Source organism: Oncorhynchus gorbuscha, linkage group LG05 (assembly GCF_021184085.1).
Source record: "Oncorhynchus gorbuscha isolate QuinsamMale2020 ecotype Even-year linkage group LG05, OgorEven_v1.0, whole genome shotgun sequence".
Taxonomy (NCBI): domain Eukaryota; kingdom Metazoa; phylum Chordata; class Actinopteri; order Salmoniformes; family Salmonidae; genus Oncorhynchus; species Oncorhynchus gorbuscha.
Genome location: NC_060177.1, coordinates 93,817,645 through 93,832,508, shown reverse-complemented (window position 1 = coordinate 93,832,508; position 14,864 = coordinate 93,817,645). Strand labels below are relative to the sequence as shown.

Below are 14,864 nucleotides of genomic sequence, written 5' to 3'. Positions count from 1 at the left end.
GACTAGGGGTTAGGGTAGCAGACTAGGGGTTAGGGTAGCAGACTAGGGGTTAGGGTAGTAGACTAGGGGTTAGGGTAGTAGACTAGGGGTTAGGGTAGTAGACTAGGGGTTAGGGTAGTAGACTAGGGGTTGGGGTAGTAGACTAGGGGTTGGGGTAGTAGACTAGGGGGTAGTAGACTAGGGGTTGGGGTAGAAGACTAGGGGTTGGGGTAGAAGACTAGGGGTTGGGGTAGAAGACTAGGGGTTGGGGTAGAAGACTAGGGGTTGGGGTAGAAGACTAGGGGTTAGGGTAGTAGACTAGGGGTTAGGGTAGTAGACTAGGGGTTAGGGTAGTAGACTAGGGGTTAGGGTAGTAGACTAGGGGTTAGGGTAGTAGACTAGGGGTTAGGGTAGTAGACTAGGGGTTAGGGTAGTAGACTAGGGGTTAGGGTAGTAGACTAGGGGTTAGGGTAGCAGACTAGGGGTTAGGGTAGCAGACTAGGGGTTAGGGTAGCAGACTAGGGGTTAGGGTAGCAGACTAGGGGTTAGGGTAGAAGACTAGGGGTTAGGGTAGTAGACTAGGGGTTAGGGTAACAGACTAGGGGGTTAGGGTAGTAGACTAGGGGGTTAGGGTAGAAGACTAGGGGTTAGGGTAGAAGACTATGGTTAAAGGTCCTTTAAAGAAAATAGATGTTTATAAAAAGTGGTCTGTTATTAAAGAAATAACACAAGTGAATAAACATTTACGTTTGACATTTTCCAAGAGTCTTATTAATAGCTGGAGTTCCCACAGGGAATTTGTTCAATGGTACTGAGAAGTGGTGTTCTTGTGTGATTCTTCTTCTGGTCCAGTTATGAAGACGGTCAGGTGGGGGATACGAGCATCAACACACAAGACTCTGGCATCCATCGAGAGATCCTACGAGTCATCGGCAACCAGACTGCCACGGGATGAACAACACAGCAATACTGCTGCCTCTCCTCCTCCACCTCTCAGCTCAAAGCTGGATTTTTTTTTGAGCTGCGGAGGCCCGTCGTACAAAGTGTTTCCTTCCCGATCAAGGCAGGGGACACACAAACAACTTCAAAGTTTGAAACCTCAGCACACATATGTACAACTGAAACACGACAAAACTCGAGGGAAGAACACATTTTTGTTAAGTTTTCTAAATACTATGAAGAATCCTGCTTTTCCTGAAGACACAGTACGTCTCTGTTTGACTGATTTGGGACGATTTCATTTTTTGTAGAGAACGTTTAAAATGGTAAAACTCTTTGGTGAATATTTTGAGACTTTTTGATAATAGATACGGGCCTTTTTCGGGGAAAAAATAACTAGGAACACGTTCCTTCCTGTCTAGGAAAAAGGTTCCTTCCTGTCTAGGAAAAAGGTTCCTTCCTGTCTAGGAAAAAGGTTCCTTCCTGTCTAGGAAAAAGGTTCCTTCCTGTCTAGGAAAAAGGTTCCTTCCTGTCTAGGAAAAAGGTTCCTTCCTGTCTAGGAAAAAGGTTCCTTCCTGTCTAGGAAAAAGGTTCCTTCCTGTCTAGGAAAAAGGTTCCTTCCTGTCGAGGAAAAAGGTCCCATCCATCTGACCTGGTTTACTATGGAGTTGTACCTTTTTAAAGTACAATGTAGACTGTAGGTGTTGATATGCACTGTTTCTTAATGTCATATATCTGTACCAACAACTGGTTCATAACCTAAAAAACTACAAATTATTTTCCACTTGATTATTTTGTGTGTGTGTGTGTGTGTACATACACACAGTACCAGTCATCAGTTTGGAACACACCTGCTCATTCCAGGGTTTTTCTTTATTTTTACTATGTTCTATATTGTAGAATAAGTGAAGACATCAAAACTATGAAATAACACATAATAGAATCATGTAGAAACCAAAAGTGTTAAATACATCCAAATATTTTGAGAGATTCTTCAAAGTAGCCATCCTTTGCCTTGATGACATCATTGCATTCTCTTGGCATTCTCTCAACCAGGTTAACCTGGAATGTTGTTTTTAGTGCAGTTGACATTTTAAAGGTAATTTCTCATTCGAGGCTGACGTCTGCAACGTTAACTTAGGCCATGTCCTCGATAATGGTAACATTGCCTTTAAATGGTGCATAGCCCAAAATGGGCGGTCGGATTGAACCCAACCCTGAACCCGACCTTTCACTGACATGTCGTCAAAAAAATGAGCATAAATGTATGCTGTGTTAATTTAGGAAGTAGATCCATTTCCTTCACATATCATACCAATAAATGTCTATTTTGGTTTCTTCTCCTTTTATAAGTGGGGGGGGGGGGTCTACTGGTTTACAATGGGGAAGACTTTGATTGCAGTCAAGAATTTATACATATTACAATATAGATGTGATCCATTTCTCAATTCACACAGTTTCACGCACGTACCACTCACAACCAGTTCCGACACCTATTTTCAAATATAAAATAAAACATTTCACATTGATATTTGTACTTTTGATTTAAAACTATGGGTGGATTGTATAATCGACACCCTCAATTTAAAATAACATTTTAAAATAGTTTCCTTTTTGTTCTGGGGCTTCTATACATATTAATCATTGGTGTTTGCTGCTGTTCTTTATATATATATATATATATATATTGCTGTGATTTTAATGACCAATCAGAGCTCAGATTGATGTATTCTAACCCTTCTGTTCATTGTAAATGATATATTTCTAAGAATGGATGTTAGTTGAAAGTCGCCATTGGTCATGGAGGACACCAACCACCTCTGTACATGATACAAGTCTTAAGTTTCCTAGCAAAAAAACACAGGTCATATATATATATATATATTTTTTTTCTAAAACAAAAATGAATGACTAATGATTTTACCATTTGAAATATATGTCAGGTTATTGTAACTAATATAAACACCGACAGGGAGTTAATTAGCAACACGTTGTTCATTTTGTATCCCATAATTCAGTGGCCAAATCACATGAATATTGTTTTAATACCGGTCGTTGGAATAGTAACACGAACCTGATCAGCACACAGGTGGACGTTGGTTTATTAATTCATTATTAATTCATTATTATTCCAAAGGCGTTTTGTTACTAACATGGTGTTCATAGGATATCTTGACATTTTTTTTGTTAGCAGTTACCACAGTGTCATGTATCTAATTTAGAAGGGTATAGTGTTGCAACTGAAAGCACATAAATCAAGTGCACCAAGGGATGACGTCACGAATATCAAAGCACATAAATCAAGTGCACCGAGGGATGACGTCACGAATATCAATCAAATTAAAATAAACAAGGAACTCAAAAGTACAAACCTAAGTCAAATATTTCACAGGAAATGTTAATCCGTTGGAGATGAGCAATATGATGGTCAGTGGTATACTTTGATTTTCGATCTCTTTTATCTGGATGTTTTTTGTATTTGAAGTATTATGTTATTATGCTACTTATCATTTGGTGCCTTTATAGACATGAATTCATGGTAATATAACAATACATACTGAATATATTGTCACAACAAACAAGGCCAAATATTTTCAGTAATTGAGTTATGGCTTTTTCTTTATTCTTCAAATTAATTCAGCTTTTTTTTGGGGGGGGGGGGGGGGAGACTTTTTACAAGTTATGAAAATAGTAGCTTATGTACTTGTTTATGTTCAATAAATTAAAAGAAGAAACAACAATTTGTTCATTTCTTTGTGTGTGTCATTAGCACGGTGGGTGTCGTTAGCACGGTGGGTGTCGTTAGCACGGTGGGTGTCGTTAGCACGGTGGGTGTCGTTAGCACGGTGGGTGTCGTTAGCACGGTGGGTGTCGTTAGCACGGTGGGTGTCGTTAGCACGGTGGGTGTCGTTAGCACGGTGGGTGTCGTTAGCACGGTGGGTGTCGTTACTACGGTGGGTGTCGTTACTACGGTGGGTGTCGTTACTACGGTGGGTGTCGTTACTACGGTGGGTGTCGTTACTACGGTGGGTGTCGTTACTACGGTGGGTGTCGTTACTACGGTGGGTGTCGTTACTACGGTGGGTGTCGTTACTACGGTGGGTGTCATTACTACGGTGGGTGTCGTTACTACGGTGGGTGTCGTTACTACGGTGGGTGTCATTACTACGGTGGGTGTCATTACTACGGTGGGTGTCATTACTACGGTGGGTGTCATTAGCACGGTGGGTGTCATTACTACGGTGGGTGTCATTAGCACGGTGGGTGTCATTACTACGGTGGGTGTCATTAGCACTGTGGGTGTCGTTACTACGGTGGGTGTCATTAGCACGGTGGGTGTCATTAACACGGTGGGTGTCATTAGCACGGTGGGTGTCATTAGCACGGTGGGTGTCATTAGCACGGTGGGTGTCATTACTACGGTGGGTGTCATTACTACGGTGGGTGTCATTACTACGGTGGGTGTCATTAGCACGGTGGGTGTCATTACTACGGTGGGTGTCGTTACTACGGTGGGTGTCGTTAGCACGGTGGGTGTCGTTAGCACGGTGGGTGTCGTTAGCACGGTGGGTGTCGTTACCACGGTGGGTGTCATTACCACGGTGGGTGTCATTACCACGGTGGGTGTCATTACTACGGTGGGTGTCATTACTACGGTGGGTGTCATTACTACGGTGGGTGTCATTAGCACGGTGGGTGTCATTAGCACGGTGGGTGTCATTACTACGGTGGGTGTCATTAGCACGGTGGGTGTCGTTACTACGGTGGGTGTCACGGTTGTCATTACGGTGGGTGTCATTAGCACGGTGGGTGTCATTAGCACGGTGGGTGTCATTAGCACGGTGGGTGTCATTAGCACGGTGGGTGTCATTACTACGGTGGGTGTCATTACTACGGTGGGTGTCATTACTACGGTGGGTGTCATTACTACGGTGGGTGTCATTAGCACGGTGGGTGTCATTAACACGGTGGGTGTCATTAGCACGGTGGGTGTCGTTAGCACGGTGGGTGTCGTTACTACGGTGGGTGTCGTTACTACGGTGGGTGTCGTTACTACGGTGGGTGTCATTAGCACGGTGGGTGTCATTAGCACGGTGGGTGTCATTACTACGGTGGGTGTCGTTAGCACGGTGAGTGTCATTACTACGGTGGGTGTCATTACTACGGTGGGTGTCATTACTACGGTGGGTGTCATTAGCACGGTGGGTGTCATTACTACGGTGGGTGTCATTAGCACTGTGGGTGTCGTTACTACGGTGGGTGTCGTTACTACGGTGGGTGTCGTTACTACGGTGGGTGTCGTTACTACGGTGGGTGTCGTTACTACGGTGGGTGTCATTAACACGGTGGGTGTCATTAACACGGTGGGTGTCATTACTACGGTGGGTGTCATTACTACGGTGGGTGTCATTACTACGGTGGGTGTCATTACTACGGTGGGTGTCATTACTACGGTGGGTGTCATTACTACGGTGGGTGTCGTTACCACGGTGGGTGTCGTTACCACGGTGGGTGTCGTTACCACGGTGGGTGTCATTACCACGGTGGGTGTCATTACTACGGTAGGTGTCGTTAGCACGGTGGGTGTCATTACCAAGGTGGGTGTCATTACCACGGTGGGTGTCATTACTACGGTGGGTGTCATTACCACGGTGGGTGTCATTAGCACGGTGGGTGTCATTACTACGGTGGGTGTCATTACTACTGTGGGTGTCGTTAGCACGGTGGGTGTCATTACTACGGTGGGTGTCATTACTACGGTGGGTGTCATTGGCACGGTGGGTGTCATTAGCACGGTGGGTGTCATTAGCACGGTGGGTGTCATTACTACGGTGGGTGTCATTAGCACGGTGGGTGTCATTACTACGGTGGGTGTCATTACTACGGTGGGTGTCATTACTACGGTGGGTGTCATTACTACGGTGGGTGTCATTAACACGGTGGGTGTCATTACTACGGTGGGTGTCGTTACCACGGTGGGTGTCGTTACCACGGTGGGTGTCATTACCACGGTGGGTGTCATTACCACGGTAGGTGTCGTTAGCACGGTGGGTGTCATTACCAAGGTGGGTGTCATTACCAAGGTGGGTGTCATTACCACGGTGGGTGTCATTACCACGGTGGGTGTCATTACCACGGTGGGTGTCATTAGCACGGTGGGTGTCATTACTACGGTGGGTGTCATTACTACTGTGGGTGTCGTTAGCACGGTGGGTGTCATTACTACGGTGGGTGTCATTAGCACGGTGGGTGTCATTAGCACGGTGGGTGTCATTAGCACGGTGGGTGTCATTACTGCGGTGGGTGTCATTAGCACGGTGGGTGTCGTTAGCACGGTGGGTGTCATTACCACGGTGGGTGTCATTACCACGGTGGGTGTCATTACTACGGTAGGTGTCGTTAGCACGGTGGGTGTCGTTAGCACGGTGGGTGTCATTACCACGGTGGGTGTCATTACCAAGGTGGGTGTCATTACCACGGTGGGTGTCATTACCACGGTGGGTGTCATTACCACGGTGGGTGTCGTTACTACGGTGGGTGTCGTTACTACGGTGGGTGTCGTTACTACGGTGGGTGTCGTTAGCACGGTGGGTGTCGTTAGCACGGTGGGTGTCACTACTACGGTGGGCGTCGTTAGCACAGTGGGTGTCATTACCACGGTGGGTGTCATTACTACGGTGGGTGTCATTACCACGGTGGGTGTCATTACTACGGTGGGTGTCATTAGCACGGTGGGTGTCGTTAGCACGGTGGGTGTCGTTAGCACGGTGGGTGTCATTATCACGGTGGGTGTCATTAGCACGGTGGGTGTCGTTAGCACGGTGGGTGTCGTTAGCACGGTGGGTGTCGTTAGCACGGTGGGTGTCATTAGCACGGTGGGACACGCCCATGACTGTCTTTCAGAACCCCTCCCAAAACCTGTTATGTTCTGATTATCAGAACTGTTAAGTACCCCTTCTGTTTTAGTGACATTATTTTGTTACGTTTCCCCAACAAGAAAACCATCTTAATTTCACAAGAGGTAACCTGAAGCAGCTGTGTGTGTGTACCACATGTATTAGTGACCTCTCTTTCTTCATTCTTGCATACCGGTAGTTGCGAGACATGCAGATGACATGTCAATAGATTCCTTTGACCTTCAGTTCATCCTGTAGACGTCTCAGGTAGTCGGGGTCAGGGTATCCATAGCTGGGAAATTATTTAAAAATAAAAAATTAAACTTAAGTTCATAATGACTGTCCCTCTTTTGAGTTTGTACTTCCTATAATGGAATATAAGGTAATGCTTCCATCTCGCAGATCTAATGCAGTATGATGCCGTTATAATGCATTGACAGACATGTTATGAGAATGTATAACCCCCTTTATAATTACGCAATAAGGCCCAGGGGGTGTGGTAGTGGCACCTTCATTGGGGAAAACGGGCTTTGTGGTAATGGCTGGAGCGAAATACATGGAAACCGTATGTTTGATGAATTTGATATCATTCCATGTGTTTGATTTCATTCCATACACTCCGTTCCAGCCATTATTATGAGCCAGCCACACCTGGCTGATTTAACATGACGCAACGCGGAGTGCCTGGACACAGCCCTTAGCCGTGGTATATTGGCCATATATCACAACCCCCCCCCCCCCCCCCCGAGTTGCCTTATTGCTATTATAAACTGGTTACCAATGTAATCAGAACAGTAAAAATACATGTTTTGTCACACCTGTGGTATACGGTCTGATATACCACGGCTGTCAACCAATCAGCATTCAAGGATCGGACCCACCCAGTTTATAAAATGTCTTGTAATTAGCTCATTATACGTGTAAGTCATGCATTACACCATGTAACCGTTCTACAGAATGGAGTGCATTCGTCCATACTGTACTTACCAACTGGTGCCTCCTCTCCTGGAGGTTTTATGGTGGATGTCGTTCCACGTGACTCTGTTTTCCATGCCTGTGGTGGAAGATCGGCCAATGGTGAACGTGAGTCGCTGGTCAAAGGCCCTCTTCAGGAGAGCCAGAACATACCTGCCCTCTGAGGAATCTGGGAGATACGCTGTACGTGACACACCCTGGTAATTCTGACCCGGGTTGGGATGCTCCTCCTATGTGATCAAATCAGTATTAGTAGAACATAAGAGGATCGACATGAGCAAGGCTTTGTGTAGATTTGCGCATCTTGATCACGTAAAAGGGTGGGTGCTTGGGATTCTGGCCATCGTCTCGCTGAAGGAAGGACATTCGCTAGGAAGGATGAAAACTAGGAAGGATGAAAATTAGGAAGGATGAAAACTAGGAAAGGATGAAAACTAGGGGAAGGATGAAAAAATGCACAGCACTGCTAGTTATGTGCCCGTGGTAGAATAGTGGCTTTGTATGTAGTTTGAATGTTTAACTCGCTTACCTTCTGTATTCCACTTGGAATGTGGTACTGAATCACTATTGTTCCATACTTGTCATATCCAGACAAAGAAGATCTTTCCCGAGTAACAGCCATAGTCCCTCCCTTTGGCTGCGTCCCCTTCAGTTCCCCATAGACTGCCCCACAGGTTGGACAGACAGGTTTGGTGTTGTACGCCTCCTCCAGACAGCCTCTACAGAACGAGTGTTTACATGCCAACGTCTTCTTTCTGTCCTCTTTAATGGTTTCCAGACAAATCGGACACGACTCTTCGTCTTCTTCGTCGTCCGATTGCTTGTTGCGTGTAGTACCAGAGGCTCGGGGGCTAACTCTCTGGGGTGTCAGGGGTCGTTGTGATGTCACAGGGGAACTGGAACCATGGAACCGTAGAACATCCTCCAACATCACAATGTGCATGTAGCGCCCTGTCACTGTAATATTGTCTTTACTGGGGCCTCCTTCAATCAAAAGTTCTGGAAACTGTCCCTGCAAGTTTTTGTAGTATTGCGGAGCCAAACTGTAAGTCTGCACTTTCAGATCTGTGGCGAGTCTCTGATAGAACGTGACAAAGCGCTCTCTGGCGAAATGAACCCAAACCGAGTCTTTTCTGTGACTTTGAAAGGTCACCACCATTTTGTCACGAGGTTTATGAATTAAGACTTGGGATGCTCCTCCTATGTGACCAAATCATTATTAGTAGAACATAAGAGGATCGACATGAGCAAGGCTTTGTGTAAATTTGCGCATCTTGATCACGTAAAAGGGTGGGTGCTTGGGATTCTGGACATCGTCTCGCTGAAGGAAGGACATTCGCTAGGAAGGATGAAAACTAGGAAGGATGAAAACTAGGAAGGATGAAAATTAGGAAGGATGAAAACTAGGAAAGGATGAAAACTAGGGGAAGGATGAAAAAATGCACAGCACTGCTAGTTATGTGCCCGTGGTAGAATAGTGGCTTTGTATGTAGTTTGAATGTTTAACTGTCCTTCTGTATTCCACTTGGAATGTGGTACTGAATCACGATTGTTCCATACTTGTCATATCCAGACAAAGAAGATCTTTCCAAACAGCCATAGTCCCTCCCTTTGGCTTCCCCTTCAGTTCCCCATAGACTGCCCCACAGGTTGGACAGACAGGTTTGGTGTTGGCCTCCTCCAGACAGCCTCTACAGAACGAGTGTTTACATGCCAACGTCTTCTTTCTGTCCTCTTTAATGGTTTCCAGACAAATCGGTACTCTTCACTTCTTCGGTCCGATTGCTTGTTGCGTGTAGTACCAGAGGCTCGGGGGCTAACTCTCTGGGGTGTCAGGGGTCGTTGTGATGTCACAGGGGAACTGGAACCATGGAACCGTAGAACATCCTCCAACATCACAATGTGCATGTAGCGCCCTGTCACTGTAATATTGTCTTTACTGGGGCCTCCTTCAATCAAAAGTTCTGGAAACTGTCCCTGCAAGCTTTTGTAGTATTGCAGCCAAACTGTAAGTCTGCACTTTCAGGTCTGTGACGAGTCTCTGATAGAACGTGACAAAGCGCTCTCTGGAGAAATGAACCCAAACCGAGTCTTTTCTGTGGCTTTGAAAGGTCACCACCATTTTGTCACGAGGTTTATGAATTAAGACGTCTTCCCCCTGGATTCTCTTCAACTCCTTTGAACATCTCTGTTGGATGAAATCCCAAACGGCTCCAACTATCGCCACTGGTTTCACTGGACTCGGTGGTGACCGAGGACGCTGTTGGTGACGAAGAAGACTGTCTCTGAGATTGGGGGCGGCATATCTGTCTAGAATTGACATCTTCACAAACAGGTCCTCTATTTCATCAAACGATCCCCGCACTTCATAATGCTTGGTTCCCGTATCGCGGTTACCACATCCAGTGAGAAGGTACTTCACCCGGTTGGGCTCTTTGAAAGTGTTCGGATCTTCAGTGAGAGTGACGTCTGAAAATACCTGAAAAAACACGAAGCGTTCAGCGAGGTCAATACGTAAATGAGTGTGACATAAATTAGCTCATTATGAGACCTTATCTGACCAAACCTGCACTGTAAAATAAATCTAGTTCTTTCAACGTAATACTAATAAATAACGGGTTCCACAGCCTCCTTTTTGTTTTTTTTGTTTACTCAAATTTTCGGTCAACGTGTTACTTGGCAAAAATTCAGGCAACTTAAAAACATGTGTTCAACTCAAATGGTCTCATATGTTCATTCAATTAGAAATTATCATTTGGGCATCTTACCAAAAAAAAGACCGGCTATGGACATAAGAGGCAGAGTTGCAAAGAAAAAGACATCTCAGACTGGCCAATAAAAAGAAAAGATTAAGATGGGCAAAAGAACACAAGACACTGGACAGAGGAACTCTGTCTAGAAGGCCAGCCTTCCGGAGTCTCCTTCACTGTTGCCGTTGAGACTGGACAGAGGAACTCTGCCTAGAAGGCCAGCATCCCGGAGTCTCCTCTTCACTGTTGACGTTGAGACTGGACAGAGGAACTCTGCCTAAAAGGCCAGCATCCCGGAGTCTCCTCTTCACTGTTGACGTTGAGACTGGACAGAGGAACTCTGCCTAGAAGGCCAGCATCCCAGAGTCGCCTCTTCACTGTTGACGTTGAGACTGGACAAAAGAACACAGACACTGGACAGAGGAACTCTGCCTAGAAGGCCAGCATCCCGGAGTCTCCTCTTCACTGTTGCCGTTGAGACTGGACAGAGGAACTCTGCCTAGAAGGCCAGCATCCCGGAGTCTCCTCTTCACTGTTGACGTTGAGACTGGACAGAGGAACTCTGCCTAAAAGGCCAGCATCCCGGAGTCTCCTCTTCACTGTTGACGTTGAGACTGGACAGAGGAACTCTGCCTAGAAGGCCAGCATCCCAGAGTCGCCTCTTCACTGTTGACGTTGAGACTGGACAAAAGAACACAGACACTGGACAGAGGAACTCTGCCTAGAAGGCCAGCATCCCGGAGTCTCCTCTTCACTGTTGCCGTTGAGACTGGACAGAGGAACTCTGCCTAAAAGGCCAGCATCCCGGAGTCTCCTCTTCACTGTTGCCGTTGAGACTGGACAGAGGAACTCTGCCTAAAAGGCCAGCATCCCGGAGTCTCCTCTTCACTGTTGAGACTGGACAGAGGAACTCTGCCTAGAAGGCCAGCATCCCGGAGTCTCCTCTTCACTGTTGACGTTGAGACTGGACAGAGGAACTCTGCCTAAAAGGCCAGCATCCCGGAGTCTCCTCTTCACTGTTGACGTTGAGACTGGACAGAGGAACTCTGCCTAGAAGGCCAGCATCCCAGAGTCGCCTCTTCACTGTTGACGTTGAGACTGGACAAAAGAACACAGACACTGGACAGAGGAACTCTGCCTAGAAGGCCAGCATCCCGGAGTCTCCTCTTCACTGTTGACGTTGAGACCGGACAGAGGAACTCTGCCTAGAAGGCCAGCATCCCAGAGTCGCCTCTTCACTGTTGACGTTAAGACTGGTGTTTTGCGAGCACTATTTAATGAAGAAGCCAGTTCGGGACTTGTGAGGCGTCTGTTTCTCAAACTAGACAAACTAATGTACTTGTCCTTTTGCTCAGTTGTGCATTAGCTAACACAACGTGCCATTGGAACACAGGAGTGATGGTTGCTGATAATGGGCCTCTGTACACCTGTGCAGATCCGCCGTTTCCAGCTACAATAGTCATTTACAACATTTAACAATGTCTACAATGTATTTCTGATCAATTCGATGTGCTTTTCTTTCATAAACAAGGACATTTCTAAGTGATGCCAATCTTTTGAACGGTAGTGTACATGTTAAAAGCACTGTGTGTTTGTAACCAGTGCTTCACTTGGACTGAAATAATGTTCCGGTACTTATTTTGGATGCCGGTACTGTTTATATATAGATGCAGGAGCTCCACAACACTTTTGAGCTAATATTCTATAAGAGTAACAGGAACTCAAGCAGTAGAATATGTTATGTGCCGGTCAAGAACCGCGTGTAACGTTAGCTTTTTGTTTTGTTAAGATGCTAAAACTGGTTGCCACCTGTATTTCGATAAACAACTACAGTCTATCACGAGGCAATATACCTGGGTTGGGTTTCCCTAAAAGCATGGTAGCACTAAAATCATATTTCGTCCATTTACTTTAAATGGAATTGAGATGATATTAGTGCTCCGATGAACCATTTCAGTCTACCATAGAGCTGCAAAGAGCCGAAACGGACTCAAATCCACACGGCCAAGTACGCAGACTCAACCACGTCGACTGTAAGGTAACTTTACACTCTGTATCATTTGGGAATCTTCGATTACATAAATGAGTAGGTTGAAATGTAATGAGCCAGTTTAAATGCGTTTAACTACAAATACGGATTCATATAGGCTAGATTAGAATGTTGTTTTTTCTTAATTTTATCTACACATACCTCTTTCAATGACTCATTTGCCATCATGGTGCAACTATGTTGTTGTGCGTCCTTCGTTGCTATGAGTTAGAGCCAACTAACTTTCCTGTTCCCCGGAGGGTCGCTAAATCTACTTCTGCAGTATATAGGAACACATGATCAAGGCTATATTGTCTTTACCGTAGCAATCTATTTGATCGATGTCCGTCATTTTATTCTTGAGTCGCATTCAGCATTTTTTTTTTTTTTTCAAATTTGAAACCGATCCTAAACTGTTCAACCTTTTTAGTTTCGTTTTGATTAAAGGGGAGTGATGTTAATTCCAGATCAGCCGCTCCGCTTCTCTTCGTCCGCTAGAGGACAGTAGAACACTGTCTGTAGACTCTTCACAGAGACGCCGCGACTCCTCTTTATTAAGCAAGATGGTGCTGTATTTCCACAGAAGTGACAGCAGGTATCGTCATCATTTCTATTTACAACTGGGATCATATTTGTTTGACATTGCTTTCATTGATTATTTCGTCGATGCGCTTACAATGCTAAATCACATAGCCTTTACACGTGTTTTAAATTCGCGTAAAGATAGTTGGCATATTAGATTGGCTAGAATTGAATGTAATTTGGATAAACCAGCATCCCACAAACAAAACATCACATGAAACTATATTTCGTGATCTGTATGAGAGTTTCTCTTATCTATGTTTTTCTTTTTTTTTAGTAATCAAATCTGATAAACCCGCAATATTGGCAACACTGAGGGACAGATCTCTGTATGCAAATCAGCTGTTTTGGTGACACACTTTTTCTATTCTGGCGGGTAATGATATGGTGCTCTCAGTAACTTAAAATTAATGATACGGTACTCGACTAAGAGTGAGGCTCTGCAATTGAATCGGCGCAGTATTCACAGACACGCCACCTGCACTAGGACTGTCACTGAATGAAAGACTCAATTAAGTCTCCATATAAGAAGACGAGAGCACAGAGATTTTAGGCAGCATTTCTAAAAAATATAAAAAATTGGAGACTGCCTGACCGGAACAGAGATCACAGTATGTATGTTTGTAGCCTATTGTATACATGCCGCGGGCGGTTTAGACTGTGGAGCATGGGGCTATTGCAAAGGATGGAGTCGGAAAGATTAGAGTTTTTTGAAAGGGACAAGGTTTATTTAGCCTGTTTCAGATTCGTTGAAGCTTAATTGTCTTTTAATAACCTCAAAATTGTTTTTGTGTTGTCCTCAAATGTCTGCAATTTCTGTATTGTAGTAATAACATGAAGTATTGTTTAACAATGTGTTATGTTGTGATTCTATTCGGTAGTATTTTGTCATTTTAATCCTGATAATGCATCCTATGTGATCATACTTTTAGAGAGCGCTGTAGACTTTTTTTCATAGTTAAAAAAAAATATTAGCTATTAAATTAGAATAATTTATAAAATTATGTAACATGCTTTATACCACTTGTTTGTAAGGAAAAAAATACTATATTTCAATTTAAAGGATGTGAATTATTTAATAAATCTAAATGTTTGGTCAATAGTTGATTTTATAATTCATATTTTGTGCTTAAAGAATACATGCATTAATATACCCTAAAATATAAATAAATCTTCTGTTTATGTCAATGTCATACCTCAAATGCAAACGGAACTTGAGAAAACCTTAGCACAAATGTCACGGTATAGTACCTTGTTACCGAAAATGTGCTAGTTATCGGTAACAAATATTTTGTTTGGCAAAATAAAATAAAAAATATTTAAGCCATTCATTTGTATGGCGTCATTGTACTGTAACTCTCTATATTGCATAATGAATATGGAAATAACAACGGATATATTTCTTAACAGTCATCTTTTTTCTAAATAAATAATCTACAATATAATGAAACAATCTTGTCATGTATTTATCTCCAAATAATATGTATCAACATATTACTTTAACTTTTCATTTTGATTTGTTGATAAATTATTAGCCTGTAATATTATTAATTATTAGAACAAGTATTGTTATTATCATTAATTTATAATTATTATTCAGACGTTTTAACAATTGAAAATCCAAGATATCAAATAACAATTGAAAATCCAAGATAATAAAAATTGAAAATCAAAGATATCAAAAGCATACGCGATATGGACATTCGGGTATGT

General features: G+C 44.0%; 3 protein-coding genes across 5 annotated transcripts in view; 1 reads left to right on the top strand and 2 right to left on the bottom strand.

Annotated features, from left to right (window-relative positions):
- The window catches only part of LOC124036673 (protein mono-ADP-ribosyltransferase PARP8-like), a 92,277-nt gene extending 90,443 nt beyond the window's left edge, over positions 1–1,834 (top strand). The window contains exon 27 of the mRNA XM_046351517.1: positions 832–1,834. Coding sequence (XP_046207473.1) covers positions 832–934 — 103 coding nt within the window. The 3' untranslated portion in view covers positions 935–1,834. The remainder of the gene's footprint in view (positions 1–831) is intronic.
- Positions 1,835–3,632: 1,798 nt separating this feature from the next.
- On the bottom strand, positions 3,633–6,809 carry LOC124034969 (dentin sialophosphoprotein-like). The gene has a single exon (XM_046348359.1). The coding sequence runs from the start codon at positions 6,807–6,809 to the stop codon at positions 3,633–3,635; it is 3,177 nt and encodes a 1,058-aa protein (XP_046204315.1).
- Positions 6,810–6,831: 22 nt separating this feature from the next.
- On the bottom strand, positions 6,832–12,988 carry si:dkey-3h3.3 (uncharacterized protein LOC100144568 homolog). 3 transcript variants are annotated; one of them, XM_046351512.1, is made up of 5 exons: positions 12,732–12,986; positions 9,910–10,269; positions 8,320–8,946; positions 7,803–8,020; positions 6,832–7,107 (listed from the first exon to the last, which is right to left on the bottom strand). In XM_046351512.1, exons 1-5 carry the CDS (start codon positions 12,756–12,758, stop codon positions 7,038–7,040), a joined length of 1,302 nt encoding a protein of 433 aa, XP_046207468.1. In that variant the 5' UTR covers positions 12,759–12,986; the 3' UTR covers positions 6,832–7,037. The 3 variants fall into 3 exon arrangements, with proteins under 3 accessions (XP_046207468.1, XP_046207470.1, XP_046207469.1); XM_046351514.1 differs by having other exon boundaries at positions 6,835–7,107; positions 12,891–12,988; XM_046351513.1 differs by lacking the exons at positions 6,832–7,107; positions 7,803–8,020 and adding an exon at positions 8,028–8,175.
- Between the last annotated feature and the right edge of the window lie 1,876 nt (positions 12,989–14,864).